Genomic DNA, 21565 nt, shown 5'->3' with positions numbered 1-21565 from the left:
GAGAGGGCTTATTAAAATGAGTGAAAATAGAGCAGTACTCGTGTCGGCGCCCACCACAGTTTGTAATCTGACGCACCATACTCAGCGGAGCTGTCTGATGCCCAAGGAATTTCTATCAATCGTGACAAGGATTCCAATAGGTGCCAACTGAGACAGCATCGAACCTAGATATCACGAGCTTCGCATAAGGGGGGAGAGGCGTACTCGAGGCCCAGAGATAGCTCATCCAAATTGAGCACATGATCGTGAGATTGACAGGGACCTGTGCGAGGCGAGGGGCATGGATTCGCTGGAGTTTCAATTGCCTAAGGAGTTTTACAAGTGGATGTGCTGACTCACGTCTGGACGCATTGAACAAACGATCATCCCGACGGGCCACTCGATGTTTGCAAGACTAGGTTAGAAGTGGATAGAGTACCGGAGAGACGAAGAACAGGGCCAGACAAAAAAGAGATAGAGAAGGATGGAGACCGTCCAGAGTTGGATCGATGTTGTAATGTGGCCTTTCGGCTTCCATGGTGCCAACGGCACGCTGCACCCCAGACTTCCTCGACTGCGACATGTCCGACTCTGAGATATCGCAATCCCGAACGACCAGTTTCTCGAGTGGCCCCGACTGGTTCCTGGCCGCTATACCCTCCCGTCAGCAAGGTCGAGGCGTAAAAGTCACCTGCTCAACACGGAGGCTTTTCAAGGCTGGGAACGGTGTGATGAACGACAGTCAATTTGGCAGGAAATGGTGCATGACAGGACACTAATACTGAGAACAGCGAAAATATGCTGAAATGCAGTACACTTCCTATAGATCGGGAGTCAACGTGGCAGTTGAGCAGGAGGGGTCGTCATTGGCGCAGCACAAACAGCAGGAAGACTTGCTCAGTCCACTCTTATAGCAGTCCAAAAGAAGAGGATGCTCAACAAGCAGAGCCCCGAAGAGTATAGTCACCCTTCGCGCCATTGACTCATGGAATAGACGCTGAACATTTAAAATATATTCTGAAGGGTTATAAGAGGGTTACATGGGCCAAGCAATATTGCAGCAGACTATAGGCAGGTAAAATATTGTATGAGCTATGTAAGACTACTTTTTTTTTTTGACAAGTGATTTATTTATGTAATGACTAACAATGGGTACAGCCTTACATAAATACACTACAGCGAGAAACCCTTTAGGAGGGGTTCTCGGCTGAGGACAAAATGCATTGATGCATGCCCTTATGTGGGCAGTGTGGGGCTCAGGGGGATTGGATTGGCCCTTTGAGTCAGGCTTCACAGTCCCTCAATACCCACTAAAACCTTGGAGTGGTCCACCTAGTCTTTTGGTATATTTTCCTAGTTTGCTAGTATTTTTGTCCAGGTGTCTCTCACTTTTCTTTTTATCTTAGGTTGTCGGTCTATTTTTGCCGCTATTATACAGTCAACATATAGTCTTCTGGTTAGTTTATTGTGCCATCTCTGCCATATTGCGTTGGTTGTGTGGGTTCTTCCTTGTATGGCTCTTTCACACCTTATGACCCATATTAGGTGAGCCGCTTCTGAAATTAGGATCTGTAGTAGGCACTCTGGACTAGTGTTTTTCCTCCTCCTGTCATTGTCCTCTTGTTCATTGTGGTTCATGGATTTGGTTTTTAGTGAGCCACATCCTGTTATCGTTCCTAGTTTGATGTGTGGCCATTCTAACTGTCCATGTGGCCACAGCTTAGCTGCCATGTCCTATATAACTTGTCTTGGTGCGTATGTGCAGTACAGTAGTATGTGTTCCATGTCCTTGTTAGGATGGCCGCAACTGTTGCACTGCGTGCAGTGCTTGTATTACGGTATGTTCTCCCAGTACTGTCCTACCCTATGTGTGTTGTGTAGAGCTTTGTATATGAACTGGCGTACGTTTAGGCTCAGGTCATTGTTTCTGATGCCACACCAGATCGCCTCATTCATTTCTTGCACTCCTGTCAGTTCTTTGAGTGCTCCTCGTGTTATATCCAGGTGAGTCTTTGTTCCTGTTCTTTGTTTCAGTTCTTTCTCTTTTAGGTTCCTTATTCCTCTATAGGCTGTGGCTTGTGATAGGGTCACTAGTTTCGCTCCCTGCAGGTCGAAGTGAGGGGGTATAGTTAAGTCTATGTCATCTACCATGTTCTTTCCAGCTCCTTTTTTGGCTAGGGTGTCTGCTCTCTCATTTCCAAGATCTCCATTGTGGCCTTTTACCCACTGGAAGGTTATTGGCGCTGATCTCATCCTTAGTTGGTAAGCTGTTGCTTTGAACAGTTCTTTGTTGTCTATGTTTATCCAGTCAGTGTCTTCCCATGTTTGCAGGTGTTTTGTTAGGCCATCTATAATATAGCGCAAATTAGTGCATATTTGTAAGGGTGCAAACGTCAGCATTTTTTGTATTGCTATGAGTACCGTGGCAATTTCTCCCGTTTGGTTGGATTGATGTTTCCCTGGTGTACATATTGCGCAGTTGCCCGGGTGGTCATCTGCTATCCATAATCCCGCTCTACTCTGGGCATTATTCTTGCCATTGTTAATGCAAGACCCATCGGTGTAGATGGTGATGGCATCAGCTTATATGGCGGCGCCTCTTGTTGTTACTGTTAATCTGTGTGCAGGGTTATTGGATATCTGGCTTGGGTCGGTGAATATCCATATGCCATCAGATAGGTTTGTGCAAAGTGTGACAGAGGGATCGAAGATTATGTCACTTTGGTTCTGATTTCTGTTGGTGCTGTTTTTTTCCTGCCTCCTGTGAGTGAGCATTAGGTCATCTGCTTGCAGTGCCTCATATGGGTTATATTTAGGCTGCATATCCCGCAGGATGTTGTGTGTTGTGCAACTGCACTTATCAGGGTTGTGGCATCCATTCCTTTGATCCTCTTTGCAAGGATCACAGGTGCAGGTTCGTATGCAGTAGTGCCTTCTGTTTCCACTATCTGGGTTTTTGGTGTGTTTGGCCAGTTGTACTAGATCTACTACTGTCTTGAGGGAGTGGTTGCTCACTATACATTCACTACATTGTTGTCTGTAGTTCCTTGGTGTTAGTCCTAGGTGGTGCCACGTGGGCATTTGATTTTTCATCTCTTTTGACAGCTTGATCGCTGCAAAGTTAACCTTAAGATCTTTTGCAACTTTCAGCATGCTCAGCACATAGGATGGTAACTTATTGGCTCTCGGGCCTTGTGTCGGGACGTCCCAGGATTGTAGGAAGGTGTTCACCTATTCTAGGCTTTCTACACTTGGTGGTATTATTCTGTTGATCAGGGAATCAACAAGGAAAGCCCATGTGGGTTGTTTCTTAGTGAGGTCAAGGTATCGCTTCAGCCATGTCACCTGTATTGCAATGTTGCATGCTTTTATGTCTAATAGGTCAATGCCCCTATCCTTTTTTGGTAGGTATAGGTACTGTAGGCCTATTTGGGGTGTGTTCTCATTCCAGATAAAGTTTCTTATTGTTTTTACTAGGGCTTCTTTGATTCTGGAGGGCATGCCCTGCACCTTTGTTAGGTATTGGATAGATGCACCAGCACTATTAGTTGCTTTCTGTCCAGTGTTGGGTGCCCTAGGCTCCACCGGTTTAGGTGTGTGTTTATCTTGTCCAGGACGGGTTCCCATAGTGTCGTGTTATCAATTTGTTTCCTATCCATGCCCTTAAAGAGCGTATGGCTTGTCTATCGGGTGATATTCATATTGAAGCGTATAATGGTTCATCGTCGGGGTGCAGTTTGTGGGTCATGAGGACCCTGGCATAGTGGCCTGTGGGGCTGATTGGGATGACTTCCATTTTGGTGGAATTGAACTTGGTGCCTGAGATTGTGCACCATTGTGATAGTATATTTTGTAAGTCTTTATACTGGTCTTCTTGGCCTAAGTACATCTGGAAAAACACCCCCTTGTATTAGCTCCGGATTATATCTAATAGTGTCTAAAAGTATCTAAAAGTGTTAATAGGGTCTAAAAGTGTCTAATTTCCTAATTGAGAGCAACACATTGTGAGCATTGGATTGGTTTCTAATTTCATGATATTAGCACTAATTCTATACTAAGAAGTCTTTAATTATTAGTAGGAAATAGTAAGTACTACTGCTCTATTAGTGTGAAGATAAGGATGTGGCACATTCTATACTATTTTAGCATATTACTCTCCTTCATATATGCCTATACCATTATCTTGTAGCTCTTTTGCTGACTTTCCAGCTGCTTTTATAAGGGATATAGAAAGAGAGAAATGTGCATTGATGCCCCCAGTCGCATTGTTGGCAGCTTGGCAGCTGCCACAAGAGGCTATGAAGACCTAGGTACCTTGTCCTTACACACAAGATCATTAAAGTTGTTATTGTTAGCCAATGCCTGCTACTGGTAATTATAGGACACAACATGTGGGTTGGACTTAGGGATATGCTATATGCAGCCTTATAGACCTTGTCTATTAGTATAGTAGCTAATACTGTCTTGTGCAGCACACAATCATCATCACTATTGATATTACAATTTTTAGCACTATTTATATTGTTTATTGCCTTGTTATACAGAAGATGCTCAAACTTGGTGTTTTCCTCTAGCTATTAGGCTGTGGAAAAGACAGTTATACTGGTATGTGGTGCCAGAATGATATATTTGCCTGCCATATAGGAAATATATGCATTAAGCATATTAAGATTACCTCCAACAATCTTGTGCTTATTTATATATAGGCATGCCATACATATACTCTTGTCCCCACCCTCTACCTCACTAGTGGCTGTTTGGGAGACCCCTTTCTCTTATTGGATCTTGATTATTTATAATTATGTTTTTGATCAAATTTGCAAATTCAAGTAGCATTGTCTATACTAGTAGAGTCCCATTGAATATTATACTCAATCATAGTTTTACACATTCTCAGTCCAAATTGTATAAGTGCCATAATTTGTTTTTATCCTATATAAAGTGTATTATCAATTTTCCATTGGTTTATTATCTTCTTAGCTGGTGTTTAAACTCAATCCTGAAAGACCTGACTTTTTAGGTATTTATTGACATATTTATTTATAAGATAGAGGAAAGACAAATATTGAATAAAATCAGAGATGTTGAGGTTGCCTATATCATGTCTACTTATTTAGATTACCAAGTTTATATATTAGACCTTGTGGCTTAGTGGCTTAGAGTATCTGTCCCGGGTGCTTGCATACATGAGGTTGTTGGTTCAACTCTGGCAAAAGGCAAGTTTGTTATAAGGTATATTCTGTGTTTAGGTATTTAATGAGTGCTCTAATAGACATGACTCTATAAGAAGGCTATGAGAATTGTGATGCTTGATTTATTATGATTTTTCCGAAATTTCAAGTTATAATCAATCCTAATAATTCCTATTCTAGGAAAATTATGTCTAATTAGAACAGGTTTAGAGGGGGGGTAAGCTAAAAATGTCTAATCCTAATCGTTCTTAATTATACATAAATAGAACTAATTAGAGCTTAATACAAAGGGATGGTTTTCCAGATGTAAATGGTTGTGTCATCTGCGAATAGGTTTATGAGGATTGGGTTGGGTACATTGGGGATGGTGAATTCCTTCAGCTTCCTTGAGTTTCTTATCATGCAGGCTAGCGGCTCTATCGCCAGGTCAAAGGTGAGGGCTGATATGGGGTCGCCTTGTCGCGTACCCCTGTATACTGTCCATGTGGTGCTCAGGACTCCATTCACCATCACTTGGGTGCATGCTCCTGTGTACAGGGACTTTATTGTTTCGATGAATCATTCTGGCAGGTTAAATGTTTTCAGGGTTTCCCAGAGGTACGTGTGGTCTATTCTATCGTATGCCTTTTCCTGATTGAAGGCAATGATCTGTTGCCTCCACCAGGTCAATCATGGATTGTGCAAGTCATGTCTGGTCAAAGATGGAGTGACCGGGGATGAATCTAGCTTGGTTCTCATGTAGTAGAGGTGGTATTATGCTGGCGAGTTGTACAGTGAGCACTCTGGTGAGTAACTTGTAGTCCATATTTAGTAGTGTTATTGGTCGGTAGTTTTCAATTTTCGTTCTCTCATTTTTTTTGTAGATAGGGCACATCCAGCCTAGTGTGAAGTTGGTTCTGAGGTCCACTTCATGTGTTTGAATATCTTGGTATACGTTGGTTAGGGTGTTCATTACATGGAAGCATGGTGTGTCTAGTGTTGTTTTCTCTTGTAGGATCCTCTTACACAATAGGCTTTTCCAAAGTTCATACGGGATGCCATCAATTCCTGCTACGCTGCCTGCTTTTGCAGCATGTATTGCCTCTAGTACGTCATTAGCTGTTATGAGGTTGTTCAGTGTTGATCGGTTAGGGTTTTTTAGCTTCTGTTCTAAGGGTATTTCTGACCAGATTTCAGCTGTCATTAGTTCAGTAACTTCCTTGGGTCATTGTTCAGACATTGGGTTCTGCTGAATTCTGTTGTGGTAGTCCCGTGCTATTTTAGCGATTTCTGTGCTGCTTGTCATGTGTCGTGGGGGTGTTGTGTTTGGGATTTGAAGTTGTTGTATGAGTTCCCATGGTTTTTTTTGTTTGTTTACAGCTGACCAGTATTTGCTTATTTTCTCGCCTTTGTGTGCCCATTGTGCCATTGATTTGCTTCTCGCATAAGCACACCTTTTCTTTTCTAGGTGGTTGAGTTCACTATGGAGTAGGTTTTCATTTTTTCTCGTGTCTTTGTCACTGTCTATTGAAATATCATTCACTAGGTCCCTGATGTCTTTTTTCAGTGCTTTCATCTTGTTGTCCAGCTTTGCTGCATTGGATTGTGCGGTTTTTCTGGCAATTTTTGTAATGTCGTCTTTGAACTGTTTCCACAGTTACTGTGGGTTGTTGGTGACTGTACGTTGGTCTTATATTTGTATCATTTTGTTTTCTAATTTGAGTCCCATGGAGTTGATTATGTCTATTAGTTTCTTGTTGTGCATGAGGTGCAAAGGCCATGTCCACCTTTTTTTACCTATGTGTGGGGCGTCACTGGGGGCAAAGCGCACGGTTACCATGTCATGGTTAGTTGGTACGTTTGTTGGTCCCAATTCCCAGTGGAACAGACTTTGTTTGTGCATAGCTTTTGTGTATATTCTGTTGAGTCTTGACATGGTTCCGGCATGTGTTCTGAACGTGAACAGGCACTCCATTGGGAAGGTGTGTTGCCACATGTCTTGTAGGCCATAGGTTGCACAGAAGTCTCTTAGACTGTTGGTTGCTTCTTCGTCATCTGATCGGGCTGGGGTTCAGTCTATAGGTTCTTCAACTATGTTAAAGTCTCCCATTAAGATGTCTGGACATAGATTTGTGCTATCCATTTGGGTTCTGATTTCTTCCCAAAATAGTGGGTGGTTATTGTGCCCATTGGGTGCATATATATTTATTAATGTGATTACTTCTCCTTGGTGCCATTTGGTTGTCAGGGCAATCGCCCATCCTGGAATTATTGTGTGAAAGTTCGCATGAGAGTGATTAGTGATTTCCTTGTTAAGGACAAAGGCAACACCTGCCGAGTTGCTTGACGGGCTGGAATTGAAGACTTTTAGGCATTGTCTGTAGATGCGGTGTATTCCTGTTACCTGTTCTTCAGATAGGTGTGTTTCCTGAAGGGTAAGAATGCCTACGTGGTGAGTTTTCATCAGACTGTAGACTTTGTTCCATTTTGATATTGGACTTGGGTCCAGTGAGATCAAGGAGCGTCCCTTCATGTTCAGAGTGGCAAGCATGATGTTTGCTCTTGTATTACAACTGATGTGGTCGTGCTGGTTATTATGTTGATTGGTATTGCCATTGGGCATGTTTATTGGACCTGGTATGTCCCCCACTGTAGCAGTTCCGCCATTGTGTTCCTCAGACACTTTCTCTAGGGGGTTCCTGGCAGCAGTTGGATTACCCCCTGGGTGTCCTTGGAAGCTCAAACCATTGCCTGTCAAATCTCCCTAAATAGTATGTACACTTTGGTTGCTTAATATGCTCGTAGTTGCTCTTTCCTGTTCACCTATGACCATGGGCGAACTTGTCTGACATATCCGGTCAGCGTGGTTAGACTCAGCACTTTGTCATGTCTTCATATGTTGGGGCATAGTCAGTTATATCTAAGCACCTTAAGGCTCTCGCCGTGGGTCATCCAGGCCTAAATAGGTCTCCATCTGACACTTGTGCCAGTCGCAGAGGTGAGCCTTTGGCTTTCCTGTCCTGCTTGTGGTCAGTAAGTGTGGGCCTCAGCTCAGTTGGGTGCTAGTCCCATTACCTCAGGTAGGCTAGTTGGCTGATTGCTGTCTCAGTCACTCTGCTCTCACTCCCCAAGGTGAGATACAAGGGTGGGGTTGGAGCTCTGGTGCTATGTACTGTGACAAAGGGCGACAGTATGTACTACATTGTCTACACATTTTGGGAGAAAGGGAGTGAGATATACAGCCAATTGTTTTTATTTTATTTTTATTTTTACAAGGGGTGGGGGTGATGATCAATCATTAGTGCATGGGGTAGCATGGGCTGTTGCCTTTGGGTTGCATGCCTCCGGTTCTGCCATACTGCCCGCTTCCTTTGCCCTGTATGGCATTTGCTTGATGCCATTGGTCGGTGTCTAGGTCCTCTCTAACTTGGGAGGGTTGGAAACAGGCAGAGGCCCCTAGGGCAGTCTGCAGCATAACAGATGGAACAGTGCATCATTGCTTGCGTGATTCCCAAGCCATGAAAGTTGGAGGAGTACTTGATGGACCATAGGTAGTCACGCATGCGGAACCACCTCTTGTCGCTTCCTCATAGCGGTCCATCTGCTAGGACGTTGAAACATGGGGTTAGCACCCCACCTATGCTTTGGTGTCAATGCACTCAACCTTCAGGGAGTTTATAAATGTGAGTACAGTGTCATCATCAAGTGTGTTTGTGGTGGCCTTTGAGTTGTTGACCAGGTTGTTGAAGAACTCTGCCATAGACTATTTGGTCCAGTGGTTTTTCACCGTGTGTAACACTAGCTAGGGGTCGTTGGTAGTAAAGCCCACTAGTGTGAAGAGTAAGAAGGGGATGTTCATATTGAGCGATAGTGTTTGGAAGGTGATGTGCTCCGCTGACCAGATTTGTTTGTCGATGAGGGTGTTGGCGGCTTTTTGGGAGAGGTTGTAAACCAGGAAGGTGGTGGGGTAGGCTCGTGCACGTGCTGCCTCTGCGGATCTAATTGGCACTGCCACACCTACGGACTCCTCCTGCGTGACTTCACGTACTACCTATAGGATGCGGTTGGCCACTGAGCTGTGGATTGCAGGGCCATTCAGTTCTGTGTCAAAGGGTATTGCTAGCAGCTTGGTTGATGTCATCCCTTCCCATTCGGCAATCTGACTTGGTTTGATGTGGTCGAGTGGGGCCGTGGGATGTGACATATGGATGATTGGGAAGGGCCCTTGAGTGAACATGGGTACGATAACTCCATCAGCATTCATGGAGGTTGCAATTGCCAGTGTGTGGATGGACGCAGTGGCTATGCATGACATAAGGCTAGATTTGGGAGGGGGGGTGCTGGTCGCTTCACTTCACTTCATTGTCATGGGCTTTTTAGGAGTGCTCGGTTCATCAGGGAGATTTGGGTGCTTAGCCATAAAGACGTCCTCATCAGTGTACGGGGACGTTGGGCTGATTTTTGGGGGTGGGGGACGGCATGCCAGCTGGTCACTGAGCTTCAGGAGGATTGCAACGGTGTCAGGTGTCCAGCCTTTGGTATTGACCTGTTCATAGGACTCCCCAGTGTGGAAAAAGATGGTCGCATCTGTGGTGTTGGTGGCGGTTGTTATCTGGATGGAATGGCTGGCTAGGGTTACTACGGCGTGGGGGATTACTCCTGTCTCGATAGGGGCTAAGGAGTTTTCCTTTAAAGTGGGTTCAGGTACACTTGCATTAGTGTTGTCTGGGGTCTTTTCCTCTAGTGTCTGTCTTGCAGTGACATTGCCTTCAGGCATTTGAGTTTAGTGGTCTGGGTTGGACTCCGTGGGAGTGCTCGAGGTCTGTGCTATTTTTGATCATCCCCTTCATACTATCTCTGTCCAGTCATCATCTGTCATATTGTCTGTGAGCAGGGTTTATTAGTTAGGTTTGTGGTTCTTACCTGTCTCAGGATTGTCTGCCACTTTGTGTTTGCTTCTCGTGCTTTTTGTTGCTGCGGCAGGGCCGGCAAGTACAGATTTCCTGATGGCTGTAACGGACTTTTCTGGGCGGTCTTCCGGTGATGGGGCTATGTCAGACATGGAAAGATGCTGGCTAAATAGAGAATGACATTGTGTTGATGTTTGTCAGCTAGTTTAGGAAGGAGGACGATTTGTATCAGCACGCTTTCTTGTTTTTTCTTTCGGGAAATGCTGTGGTGGCTGACTTACAACTGTACATATGTCTGGTGTGTCTAACTGCTGTGGTTGGGTCACATGTTGTGCCCTCAAGGTTTGGATACAGTTGGCTCGTCAAGTACGTCGATTTTGCTCGGGGAAGGTGTTATGTTTGGTGAGGGGCTTATTGGTTATGTTGGTTCGTCGTCAGCTCTAGGGCATTAGGACAGAAGGTGTTGTGCTTATTATGTTCTTATGTTAGAGTTCTCTTGTAGTGTGGTAGTGTTAGTGTGGGGGGTGTTGTGTTTGAGGTGCAATATGGGCTGTTCATATTTACTTGTGTGGTGTAGCCATCTGTGGCTCTGCGCACTTTGGTGCTTAGTCTTGGATCGTGGCTGTTTAACCATTTACAGTTGGTCATAAGACCTTAGGTCCCTCAATTCCTCCTGTGGTATGCCAGATGTTTTCTGAGGGTTTCTGTGTACCAATAATGAATGAGCTGAATGTGTTGGATGCGGCAGTTATCTTGTACGGTGGTATAGAAACCTACCCTTGCCCAGCTCTGTAGCATGGGAAAAACCCAACTAGGTAGTGGTTTAGGTTCAAGAGGTGCCCTCAAGACTACTTTCTATATTCCAGCATGCCAACAAATATCCTATATGAAATACTCAATATGGTTGTCATCACATGTCCCGCTTTATTAGAAAATGTTGTCATATTAAGGCTATCATCACACAATTATTACCCATTGTAGTAGAGTGGATCAGTCAGTGCTTTTGTGTTATGTGGCTGCTTCTTGCATGTTTGATTCTTGCACATGCCTAATTTCTTAAGCTACTAGCTTCTTACCAGCTGTGTTGTGATAGTGCAACTATGCTTAATTTGAGTTTTTGTTGCAGTGCTTGGTCTGATATGCCTATAAAGTCTAGTGCCTGTAAAGTCCAGTGCCTGTAAAGTCCAGCACCCATAAAGTCTAGTGCCTATAAAGTCTGTTGCTCCAATATTTCTATATAACTCTTCTATGACATTCTATAAGGTCTTTCCTATATAAAGCTTCTTATAAGGTCTCATCCATAAGATTTCCCTATGAGATTCTGCCCTATGAGGCTCCTCTGTGAGGTTCCCTATGGGGTGCCAGAATGCTATTTTGAGCCCCAATGGCTGCTGAGGCATGGCCTGCTCCAGTTGTTGGCATTGCCAGGCACACCAAGGCAGACCAGAATGCCATATGGAACCCTGATGGCTGCTAAGACACGGCCTACTCCAGTTGCCGAGGTTGCCAGGCAGCTTAAGAGACAGCTCACTCTGCTTGCCAAATTTGTCATAGCACTTGCTTTGCTTATGTGGTTTCTTACATGGCCTACACAAGCATAAGTGACAACATGCAACATTAGCCAGCAGAGTTTTGCCACAATTCTCTACTCTCACCCTCCATTTAGGGATAAATGGATTATTTATAGACAAAATATTTGCAAACAAAACCAAGAGCCCAGAGTTGTTGCTAAGCTAAGTACTTGCTGAATGCACCCTCATAGTTCACCTAAAGAAATCACTATAAGACAGTGCCAGAAAAAGAGAATTCCCTATGCTTATGTCAGCCCTGGGCATGCACGCACTGACTAGCTCTGTTTCAGACTCCAACATGCTCCATTTTGCCTCCCAAAGCCTATGGGACAGCGGTCTCACATGGTTTGTTGCATAGAATTAGCCAATGGCTGGTTGCCACCAGACCCCTACTATCACTCTCTATTTAGAGATAAATCTTGTCACTATCATCATTTAAGTGTGTAAGGCTATGTGAATTCTGATCAATATCTGAGTTATTGTTAGCTTAAAGTAACTAAGCTGTATAATTCCTAAATTACCTAATTCATTGAAAACCGTATCGGATGGATGGCCAGCATAGCCTGGATATGTAATAGCATTGTGCTTACCAAGTAGAATAGGCCAAGTAGGCATTGAAAAGCCATGGTGCATTTTCGTCAGAGTCATTACAGCTAGGCAAGCTAAGCTGGCTCTATACTGCCTGGGCTCACTAATCGTAGTTTTGGCAAGGCATGCCAAATATGAGTTTGACTCAGCTGAATTTTGTGCAATTTTCAGCCACTACTACTATACCTTGCCTCCACACTCATTACTTCTCTTAGCAAATAAATATGTATGTAGATATTTTAACAAATAAATTGTTTATCTATATTATTCTGCCTCTAAATGTTCCTAAAAATTAAAACTCACAACAGGGCACTCTATTGCACCTCACAAAGATGCTGAAGGCTAAGGCAGAGCAATACGGGCAACTAAAGGGTGCTAGGATGATGGTGTCATTGTAGGATACTATCCATATAGTGCAATACTATGCTATGGGTCAGAAGGCAAAGAATACAAGGGGCCAAATGATGACAAGGAATAAGAATAGAAGAGGGATTGGGTCTAGTTTAGTACATAGAAGGATGCTGTAGGCAGAAATGTTGCTGGAATTAGTAGCAGATTGTTTGCAGGAGGTCTATAGCTTTGTGAGCAATGGTCTCAATAATAGGATGTGTGTGGTGCTATGTCAGTCATCTATACTCAGGCATGCTCTACAATATTATATTGGTATGATAGAAGGGGTCCAGCACTGGAGGCCATAGGTTGCATGCATCTTGCTTGTTTATGCAGAATTGAGGTGCCCCAGGGTGAAACTGTTCTCTCACTTGTCATGTTGCTGAGCAACATAGGGCTAGCTATGGTTTAGGGAGCAGCAACCACATTGAAGCAATTCAATTCAATGTTCACAACATTATAGCAATGGCACTAAGTTAAACTATTAGTCAGTGCCATTGAATATTGTGAAGGTAAAACAACCCCTTCTAATACTAGTAATAAGCATGCACCTGCGCTAGGGTCCGAGAGAGGTATTCGGGAAGCTTTGGGGAGATACCAAACAGCGCTAGACGAGTACTAAAGATGCCGACTTGCACCAAACATGGTTGGTCCTCACCCGACTGATGGCAGCCCTCCAAATGATGTTCGGCAGCCCTTGGGTCAGTTCACCCACACTTTGCATACTTACCATGACTGCATAGGAGTATTACAATAGGTGTTTATGAGATCAGAGCCAGTATTCCGTGTTAGCCGATGTCCTCTGTGAGTCGTCAGTCCTTATCGCTTATCTTCCCGACTTTCACATGGTTGGTCAAACACAATCTTGCATCATTACTTGGCCACCCTAGTCGTACATTATGTCTTCTTTATTTTTCATTGGCTCGCCAACACCTGTTCCTGCTACCTACACTCGAGTGACGGATCCTGAACGTTTGGGATTTCACCATTGCTGATTAACTTTTACCTTATCACCTTTAGAACCCATATGGACATCTCACCTACCTTTGTATCTTCTCTGATCACTAGGGCTTGGCACCCATTCGATATCTACTCTCATTTCATGTTTGATATTTTACTTAGGGGCTCTGTTTACTATAAAAACCTACATACAACTCTGGAATAAACCAGCTTTCGCACCCCACAGTTCAGAGCTCATTTGCACTCGTCTCAACCATCAAAATCATCTTCATTGATTCCCAAAAACTTGCCATCCTTACCGTTCGGCCTTGTTTGTGTTCATATTCGACTCTTTGCTTATACCCCTCATTCTCCCTCGTATATTGTCAGAGTCCCATGTGGCTCTTGAAGCACGTAGTTGTTGGTTATGACACTACCTTCTCGTTACTGACTGCTGATACACTAGTGATGCCTCTGAGTGCGAAACACACCCAAGAAACACCCTTATAAGCGCAGGTAGGCAGGAGCTGGTTCTAGTGTGCAAGGAACTATAAGCTGTGCAACAAGAGCATACTAAAAGTGTTTGGAGTGTAGTGAACAAACAACTTCAAAATCAAAATATTCGGTCGGTTGGTCAGTTGGTCGGTCAGTTGGTTGGTTGGTTGGTTGGTTGGTTGGTCGGTCAGTTGGTCGGTAAGCCGGTTGGTCGGTTGGTCGGTAGGTCGGTCAGTTGGTCAGTAGGCCAGTCGGTCAGTCGGTAGGCCGGTCGGTCGGTTGGTAGGTTGGTCGGTCGGTTGGTAGGTCAGTCAGTTGGTAGGTCGGTAGGTCGGTCAGTTGGTCAGTTGATTGGTTGGTATTTGATCAGGATTTGATCTGGACACAAAAGAAAGGGAATGGGTGCAAGGCCACACTGGACACTGGCAGAGGATGACAAACTAGATGAGAGGGAGAGAGCAAGACGACGAGGGCTCTGACAGAGGGCTGCAATTGAACGCAACAACACAAACAAAAGGGCAAAATGTGAACAAGGATCGGAAGGCAATGGCTCAAAGTCTCATGGACACAAGCGCACAAATAGAATCGGAACAAGGGGGGAGCCAAAGCTCCTGTATTGCAAGGCCATGGGTGCTCTTTTATAGTAAGTCCGAACAGGTACAAGATAAGGAGATCGGCAGAGGCATAGAGCAATTGGAAATGCGTGCCAAGAGTGATCAAAGGTAAAGAAGATAAGGGAGTGATGTTGCAAACATTATAAGATAAGAAGCAATAACTCTAAAGTCTAAATAAGTGGAGAGATTGCCAAGGTTAGTCCACATGGACCCGGAGATAAGAACCACATGCCACATGGGTAAACCATTTAGAAACTTGGGAGCTCTGAAGATAATGAAGGATAGGTCAACAGAAGGCATAAGGGCGATAAGAGATAGAAAGACAGATCCGTTCTGAGTCAACAAAGTGTTCGGCCACCTCCGATTCGGGACACCGAAGCTGACCGAATGTGCCGACTATGTGAAGTGTACCAAACCAATTGGTGATCGGTCGCGACAGTCTGTGGAGAGCCCCTACTGCTGAGAGTGATGATAGATGGATCGGATGACTGTGAACAGCTCCGAACAACTGTGTGGAGGTCTAAATGGAAAGTCGGCACCTGAAAAATGGCTGAGATCACCGAACAGATCGGGATTGGTTGGTCCTAAGTGTGCCAAATGGTCAAAGAATACTGAAAAGCTGCAAAAAGTGGGGTATTGGTGCCTAGAGCATACCCATGCTCATCACCGCATTGCCGACACGACTGACCAAACATTCGGTCGGTGTTTGGTGCAGTCCTAAAACCGTTTGGGCGCTATAATCTCACACTCCTCACTGCTTCTCAGTGCACCATCAATTTCTGAAGTCATCACTAACAATTTCTTATGTATCAGATACTAGCTCCAGCACCCCTGCATTAGAGGTTGTTTTGGTATTGTGCTCTGCACTTAGAGCCACCTCTAGCATATCACCGGTGTCATGGATAGCCATCTATTGATGGGTATGTTTATATAGCTCAAGAGTGCCACGCCAATGTGGTGGCTTTCTCTAACTGATAGCTTGGCAGATGACCACCAACAATAGTAATGGGCACAGTGATGCAAGTGTAGATAATTTTGATGAGGTGGATTTCAACTAGGGTGTTTGACCCAACCTGAATTTGGCATTTATGGAGGATGTAGCACTTGATATGGATGGCTATGCCAAGGAGAGGGATGATAACCTTGTATTTGATGATTTTGAAGATGAATTTCCAGATGATAATCAATCAGATTCATATATAGAGACACAGTTAACCATATGAATGATATATTACACTGTCAATTTAAACAGGAGAGGGAGAGAGGAAGGAGAAAGGCAAGGTATAGTAGTGGTGGCTGAAGATTGCACGAAATTTGGCTAAGTCGAACTCACATTTGGCGCGCCCCGCCAAAACCGCGACCAGTGAGCCCAGCCGGTCTCCCATGGAGCCCTTGACGGAGCATAGCGGAGCAGCGGAATTTGAAAGACCGGCTGTGTCCGAGCCTAGGTATGTGATATCGTAATTCTGGGATAGCCTGGGTGACGGATGAATATTTTTTCATATTTGATGGTGATATTGCGAGCAGCATTTATACACCTCACAATATTGTGGGTCTTCTTTTTAAGGGAGATACATGCACTTTTTCAGGGCTCTAGATCAAATGAGCCAGCCCTTTGGTTAATTTTACATATTTTACATCTTTTATATATTATAAACAATTAAAAAATATCTAAATACTCTTTTTCTTTTTGCAGTCATTTCCGTGATGGACGAAAGCGGATTCCCGCCGTCTGCTTGCCTATCATCCGTATCAGGTGTTCTGGCTGCTAGAGCTCTCAGTGAAAGGGGGAATAAGAGGGCAACTCGTAACTGAATTTTCCCGGAGAATGTACACTGTAAGGGGTCTGAATACCTCAAGAATTCACTATGATTAGAAGTATTGCCTGTCCCATGGGCTCACTGAGACGTCCGCAGCATGGTATATATGACGTTAGTCAGATGCAAAGCACCAATCACGAACTCGAAAAGTACGTGTCTACGACGTCCTTTCCTGCTCGGATTGCAAACTCGACGGTCTCAAAGCCATTCAATCCAGATGCATAATACGTGTTCTGCTTCCCTTGCAATGCATCAAACTTGCCATAAAACCCCGCGCGTAGCTCTCGCGGATCGTAGTGTGCGAAATAGTCCCACTTCTCAAACTCCTTCACGTCTTCATCGGTGACAGGACGAGGCAGCTCCGTCGCGTTTCTTGGGTCCTTGTTGACTTTGGAAAGCGTTTCTTTGAGGAGTATCCGCGCCTCTTCTGTCGTCCGGTTGCCCCTGTATTTCCCCCATGACCATGTCGTGGCAACAGATGACTCATTGAAGAGTCGGACGAACGCAGAAGGCTGACCCACAGCCTCGTATGTCTCTGCTTCATACCTGAAGCCACCGGGGGCTGCAACGCTCACGGCACCTGACCAATACTCGGTGATCCCGACAGGAGAGAACACGATGGTTTCGTCAGCGGAAATGTCGAGGTTAGCAGCTTGGAGGGCATGCATGACAGGGGGGAATGCGAGGATGAGCTTGGAGCAGCTTTGCGATGCTGTGGAGCCGGTTTGGTTGGTGTAGGTGATGACAGGATGATCACCAGAGCGATCTCAGTGGCAAATCAAGCCTAGTTGTCAGACAAACGATCATGCAATATGGGCGGAGATGCGCACCTATCTTGGTGATATTCGTGTTCGTCAATATTGGACCCTTGACGGAATTTTCGGCATATTGAACAAACACTTCATGAAAGTCTTGAGAAGAATGCATAAGAGAACATACGATCCAGAGCATTCGGCATCTCTTACCTACAAGGTAGCCGTCATGCTGACCAGTGAAAAAGTGCAATATATCTGGTGTGAAGTATTGAAGCATGTAAATCTACAACCAGGATCAGCGTCAATCTCCCAAACATGAACCAACGGTGAAAAAACACCTACGGCTGGTGTCTCCGTGATATCTCCATAGCCGTATGGAACCATACCCGCTTCAAAAATCGGCTGTAGGGACGTGAGATTGTTTGCCGACAACCACTGTAAGAATGGGACAGTATACTCTTCAGGAATACCATTCTGAGAAGTGTATCAATTTTAGACGACACTGATTGCAATCAAGTCCAAATACCTTGTATCCAACATTCGTCATTTTCGGAGAGAAGATGTTGTTCCAAAACTCTGTATATCTCTGCGCGTCTCCCTGAACTAAGAGGAATAGCTCTGGAGGCGAAAGAGGGGCCTCTTGCACCTCGCCTGTCATCCAATCGAATAGCCAAGTCTTGGCCGTGTTGGCAAAAGGGAGAAGCGGTACACCTGAAGCTTCAACAACTGGTAACGTCTCTTTGTACGTCACGTTCGAGAGCAAGAGAGCTCCCAAAGGATGAAAGAGTGGGCTACAGACAACCATCAGATCTTTTGGTGGGACGAGGATGATGAGAGCGCATGCTCACTCGTAATACTCCTGACATTTCCCACCGACTACCGCGTTCTTCTCGAATATGATGGTGCTAAAACCTTTGTCTTCAAGCCCGTTGGCAATCGTCAGGCCACTTGGCCCAGCACCCACGATGCATATAGGGTCGGGCGGGGTGACAAGGGTGGAAGCGAGGAAAGCGGCCATGAAGCGAGATCCTATCATGATGGCTGAGGGGAGGGCGGTAGGTCGTTGCGCGTATTCTTCCTTATCTTTATATCTTGCATGCAGACAATGGAACCAAAGGATGAAACATGGGCTTCACGGAGGATGGCTGGCAGTCCAGGCGATACCAAAATAAAACCAATAAGCGCTGTCGGTCGGAACCAGAAATCAGTGGTGGAGCGCTCATATAACGAGCTTTGAATGCAAGAGCTTTCTCATTCCCCGAATATCCCCTGATCATGTAAATCACAGTCGAGAACCGATCGGATGATCGTCTGAGAGGTCGAGGTCCTGCTCATCAAAAACAACCCTAGATTGAGGTGAAACTAAGCAGTGAACAGAGTATCAGCGGACTGACGTGTGGGATCCAGAAAGTAAAGGAACGTACCAGACAAGCACTTGACATCTCCGTGTTAAAATCGTGAATGAACTCATTATAATGAGTGAAAATAGAGCGGTGCTCGTGTCGACGCCCAGCACGCATCGTATTGACGGCAGTATACTTAAGTGGAACTGTCTAACGCCCAGGAAATTTCTATCAATTGTGACAAGGATTCTGATAGGTGCCAACTGAGAGACAGCATCGAAGCTAGATGGCATGAGCTTCACTTAAAGGGAGAGGTGTACTCTCAAGAGACCGCCAGAGACAACCCATTCAAATCAAGCGCTGCGTCGTGAGATTGGCAGGGACCTGGGCGAGGCGAGGGGCATCATCGGATGGGTTCGCTGGGGGAACGTGTTTCAATTGCCTGAGAAAGAGATTTACAAGTGGATGTGCTGACTCACATCTATACGAATTGAGCAAAGGATCATCTTGACGGGCCACTCGGTGTTTGCAGGACTAGGTTAGAAGAGGATGTTGCGCCGAAGACGAAGAACCGGGTCAGACAAAAAGAAATGGAGAAGGATGAAAACCGCCAAAGTTCGATGTTGTGATGTGGCCCTTCAACTTTCATGGTAGCAGGAGTTGGGAAGAGACACCCCGCAGACCTAGTTTCCGTGGCTGGCCTTACACAGAAAATCAGTTGTTCTATTTATAAGACCGCAGACCCACGCCTGAAACAACCTTGGAAAACATATCGCAAATGGAGTGCATCGAGATGGCAACACGAAAATAACAAAGAAAACATTAGCGATCCAAGTCTATGGTGTACCTATGCTCTGTCCGGTAAATATTGGACAAGCCAATGTCCACACCATCCCATTCAAACGAACGCACCCCGGACTTCCTCAACTGCGAAACGTCCAACTCTGAGATATCGCAATCCCGAACGACCAGTTTCTCGAGCGGCCCCGACTGGTTCCTGGCCGCGATACCCTCCCGCAAATTCGCCGGCAAGGTCGAGGCGTAAAAGTCTACCTGCTCAACGCGGAGGCTTTTCAAGGCAGGGAACAGCGGAGCAGGCCTCCGGTGGTCTTCGCCAGACAAAGATAGAGACCCAGGCTCGCCACGATCGTCCGGGCTGCGCTCTGGGTCTACTGGCAGGCTATCCTCCATATTGCTAGGGTTGAACACGCGACCGAAGCCATATGCAGCGTGGCCGTACACCAGCAGCTGCGACACGCTCTTCATGTTCGCCAGCGCCACCCTCCAATTTTCAGCCGCGGTGAACATGAAGCCTTGCACGCGCAGGGACTCCACGTTTGCGAACGACGGGAGGGTGCACAAGCGCGAGAAGAGCGTCTCAGTCTCTGTGACCGGAAGATACTCCACGTTCCATTGGAGGGACAGAACTATACGCGCTGTCCGCTTGTCAGAGGGAAAGAAGGTGGATGGTGGGTGCGCAGGTCCGGCGACCAGCCATGCCTTTCTGTTATGTGAAAATCCAATGGACATACTTTCGATGGCGCCTGGACGCGTTCGAATTTCCCCTTGTCGCTGCATCATCATGTGACGGGTGATGGCATTCTCGATCAAGTCTATAACGAGCGTGAGGTCCTGAGTGGAAGGGGAATGGATACATTCGAAGACGAGGTCTGCGTCGGCAGGTATCATGACGTGGTTCAGAAACTGTGAGCATTCTCCCGGTGTGCCAACGAGGTGCAGTTTTGTGATGGAAGGCAGTGGTAAGTTACGGCTGGGATTCGTGATATCGAAGTGCTGAGAGATATGACAGGGAGGGAGGGTATTCGAAAGGATGAGCGTGTCGAGATGCGGCATAGTTGCAAGGACGTCGAGCATTTGAGTCGTACTCGGCAAGAAATCTCTGTGTGGATTCCGGATTTCTAGATGCGTGAGCCCAGGACGTAAAAGAGAAGACGACCACTGAATCGTGACGCGATCCAATTCCAGCTCCTGCAGTACGGGCGTATGCCCTCCAAAAACATTGTCGGGCAGCACGCAAGGCAACATGCTAACGCTCTGCACGAGACGCAAAGATTCGAGACTCGGCGCCGGCCGGTCCTTGAAAGACTCGAGCAAATGACGCAGCATTGTCACTTCAAGCACGAGCTCGCGCGCACGCGACACCTGGCTGAGCGCATCGAGCAGCGCAGCTCGGAGAGGACGACCCTCAAACGCAGCACTGATGACGATGGGAAGCGGTTTGGAGCGCTCCAGCATGGCTGTGGTCCATGCTCTGTTGGAGAGTATGATGTTCGCCCACAGGTGTGGGTAACCTATCGCAATTTCTCTCCAACGGCGGCATACGTGTGATATGGCGATCCACGTTGGAGGCAGGCCCTTGCGTGGAACAAGGGTCCAGGGTCCAGGAATGTGATATCGAAAAATGTCGATCAACAGCTCCGTTGGTAGACGAGACACTGGAGGTAGAGATTGTGATTCAACATCTTGTATAGGCAAAGCACCCAAGTCCAACAACGACATGTCGCACTGCGATGAACCCACTACGTTCAGTAAATTTAGTGACCACCACGAGAAAATGAGCGCACACCGGAGAGGCAGCAATTAATGACAGAGATTATAAGGCGCTCGTAGGAAGGCTGCGCGTGTTATATACGCCGAACCGTCGCTCCCACATTGACTAAAATTGACAGCCAGGAGACCTGTTTCATATTAACCCTGCATCATCGGTTGGAGGTCCGATCAGCGCTTCATTGCCAGTCGGTGTCCAATGCGCCGCCCACTTTGCCTAATCCATGCTCGACGGCCCCACCCATTTCTCTGGAGCAAACTCCGAGTACGGCGCTCGCGCAGTCTATTCTAGCACCGCAGACCGTAGACCATCGCTCTCATTCGACTTCCAGCGGGCTCGTCGAGCTCTCTACCGTGAGAGCAGCACAAAGCTTCGAATCGAGATGACAGCACTGGGGTGACTTTGGCCACGATGCAGCTCG

The 21565-nt window shown here is 46.0% G+C and overlaps 9 protein-coding genes across 9 annotated transcripts; 2 read left to right on the top strand and 7 right to left on the bottom strand.

Annotated features, from left to right (window-relative positions):
- Nucleotides 1–1615: 1615 nt before the first annotated feature.
- On the top strand, nucleotides 1616–1819 carry HETIRDRAFT_224390 (uncharacterized protein; the record flags this gene model as incomplete). The annotated part of the gene is made up of 1 exon (XM_009553097.1): nucleotides 1616–1819. A coding segment is annotated over one exon (204 nt), but the record flags the coding sequence as incomplete, so codon positions are not given.
- Nucleotides 1813–3132, bottom strand: RNase_H_2 (ribonuclease H; the record flags this gene model as incomplete). The annotated part of the gene is made up of 2 exons (XM_009553096.1): nucleotides 1813–2511; nucleotides 2590–3132. The coding sequence occupies 2 exons, from the start codon at nucleotides 3130–3132 to the stop codon at nucleotides 1813–1815; spliced, it is 1242 nt and encodes a 413-aa protein (XP_009551391.1).
- A 2724-nt stretch (nucleotides 3133–5856) lies between these two features.
- Nucleotides 5857–6354, bottom strand: HETIRDRAFT_327865 (uncharacterized protein; the record flags this gene model as incomplete). The annotated part of the gene is made up of 1 exon (XM_009553095.1): nucleotides 5857–6354. The coding sequence occupies one exon, from the start codon at nucleotides 6352–6354 to the stop codon at nucleotides 5857–5859; it is 498 nt and encodes a 165-aa protein (XP_009551390.1).
- A 427-nt stretch (nucleotides 6355–6781) lies between these two features.
- On the top strand, nucleotides 6782–7162 carry HETIRDRAFT_328395 (uncharacterized protein; the record flags this gene model as incomplete). Its single annotated transcript, XM_009553094.1, has 1 exon — nucleotides 6782–7162. One exon carries the CDS (start codon nucleotides 6782–6784, stop codon nucleotides 7160–7162), a length of 381 nt encoding a protein of 126 aa, XP_009551389.1.
- Nucleotides 7163–8952: 1790 nt separating this feature from the next.
- On the bottom strand, nucleotides 8953–9927 carry HETIRDRAFT_105958 (uncharacterized protein; the record flags this gene model as incomplete). The annotated part of the gene is made up of 2 exons (XM_009553093.1): nucleotides 8953–9148; nucleotides 9509–9927. 2 exons carry the CDS (start codon nucleotides 9925–9927, stop codon nucleotides 8953–8955), a joined length of 615 nt encoding a protein of 204 aa, XP_009551388.1.
- A 98-nt stretch (nucleotides 9928–10025) lies between these two features.
- On the bottom strand, nucleotides 10026–10190 carry HETIRDRAFT_328421 (uncharacterized protein; the record flags this gene model as incomplete). The annotated part of the gene is made up of 1 exon (XM_009553092.1): nucleotides 10026–10190. A coding segment is annotated over one exon (165 nt), but the record flags the coding sequence as incomplete, so codon positions are not given.
- A 2952-nt stretch (nucleotides 10191–13142) lies between these two features.
- On the bottom strand, nucleotides 13143–13316 carry HETIRDRAFT_328895 (uncharacterized protein; the record flags this gene model as incomplete). The annotated part of the gene is made up of 1 exon (XM_009553091.1): nucleotides 13143–13316. A coding segment is annotated over one exon (174 nt), but the record flags the coding sequence as incomplete, so codon positions are not given.
- Nucleotides 13317–15592: 2276 nt separating this feature from the next.
- Nucleotides 15593–18268, bottom strand: HETIRDRAFT_429929 (uncharacterized protein; the record flags this gene model as incomplete). Its single annotated transcript, XM_009553090.1, has 8 exons — nucleotides 15593–15774; nucleotides 15991–16133; nucleotides 16631–17243; nucleotides 17308–17388; nucleotides 17443–17515; nucleotides 17575–17706; nucleotides 17759–18023; nucleotides 18081–18268. The coding sequence occupies 8 exons, from the start codon at nucleotides 18266–18268 to the stop codon at nucleotides 15593–15595; spliced, it is 1677 nt and encodes a 558-aa protein (XP_009551385.1).
- Nucleotides 18269–19397: 1129 nt separating this feature from the next.
- Nucleotides 19398–21095, bottom strand: HETIRDRAFT_105956 (uncharacterized protein; the record flags this gene model as incomplete). Its single annotated transcript, XM_009553089.1, has 1 exon — nucleotides 19398–21095. The coding sequence occupies one exon, from the start codon at nucleotides 21093–21095 to the stop codon at nucleotides 19398–19400; it is 1698 nt and encodes a 565-aa protein (XP_009551384.1).
- Between the last annotated feature and the right edge of the window lie 470 nt (nucleotides 21096–21565).

Source organism: Heterobasidion irregulare (assembly GCF_000320585.1).
Source record: "Heterobasidion irregulare TC 32-1 unplaced genomic scaffold scaffold_11, whole genome shotgun sequence".
NCBI classification, from domain to species: Eukaryota; Fungi; Basidiomycota; class Agaricomycetes; order Russulales; family Bondarzewiaceae; genus Heterobasidion; species Heterobasidion irregulare.
This window is presented reverse-complemented; position numbering and strand designations above follow the sequence as displayed.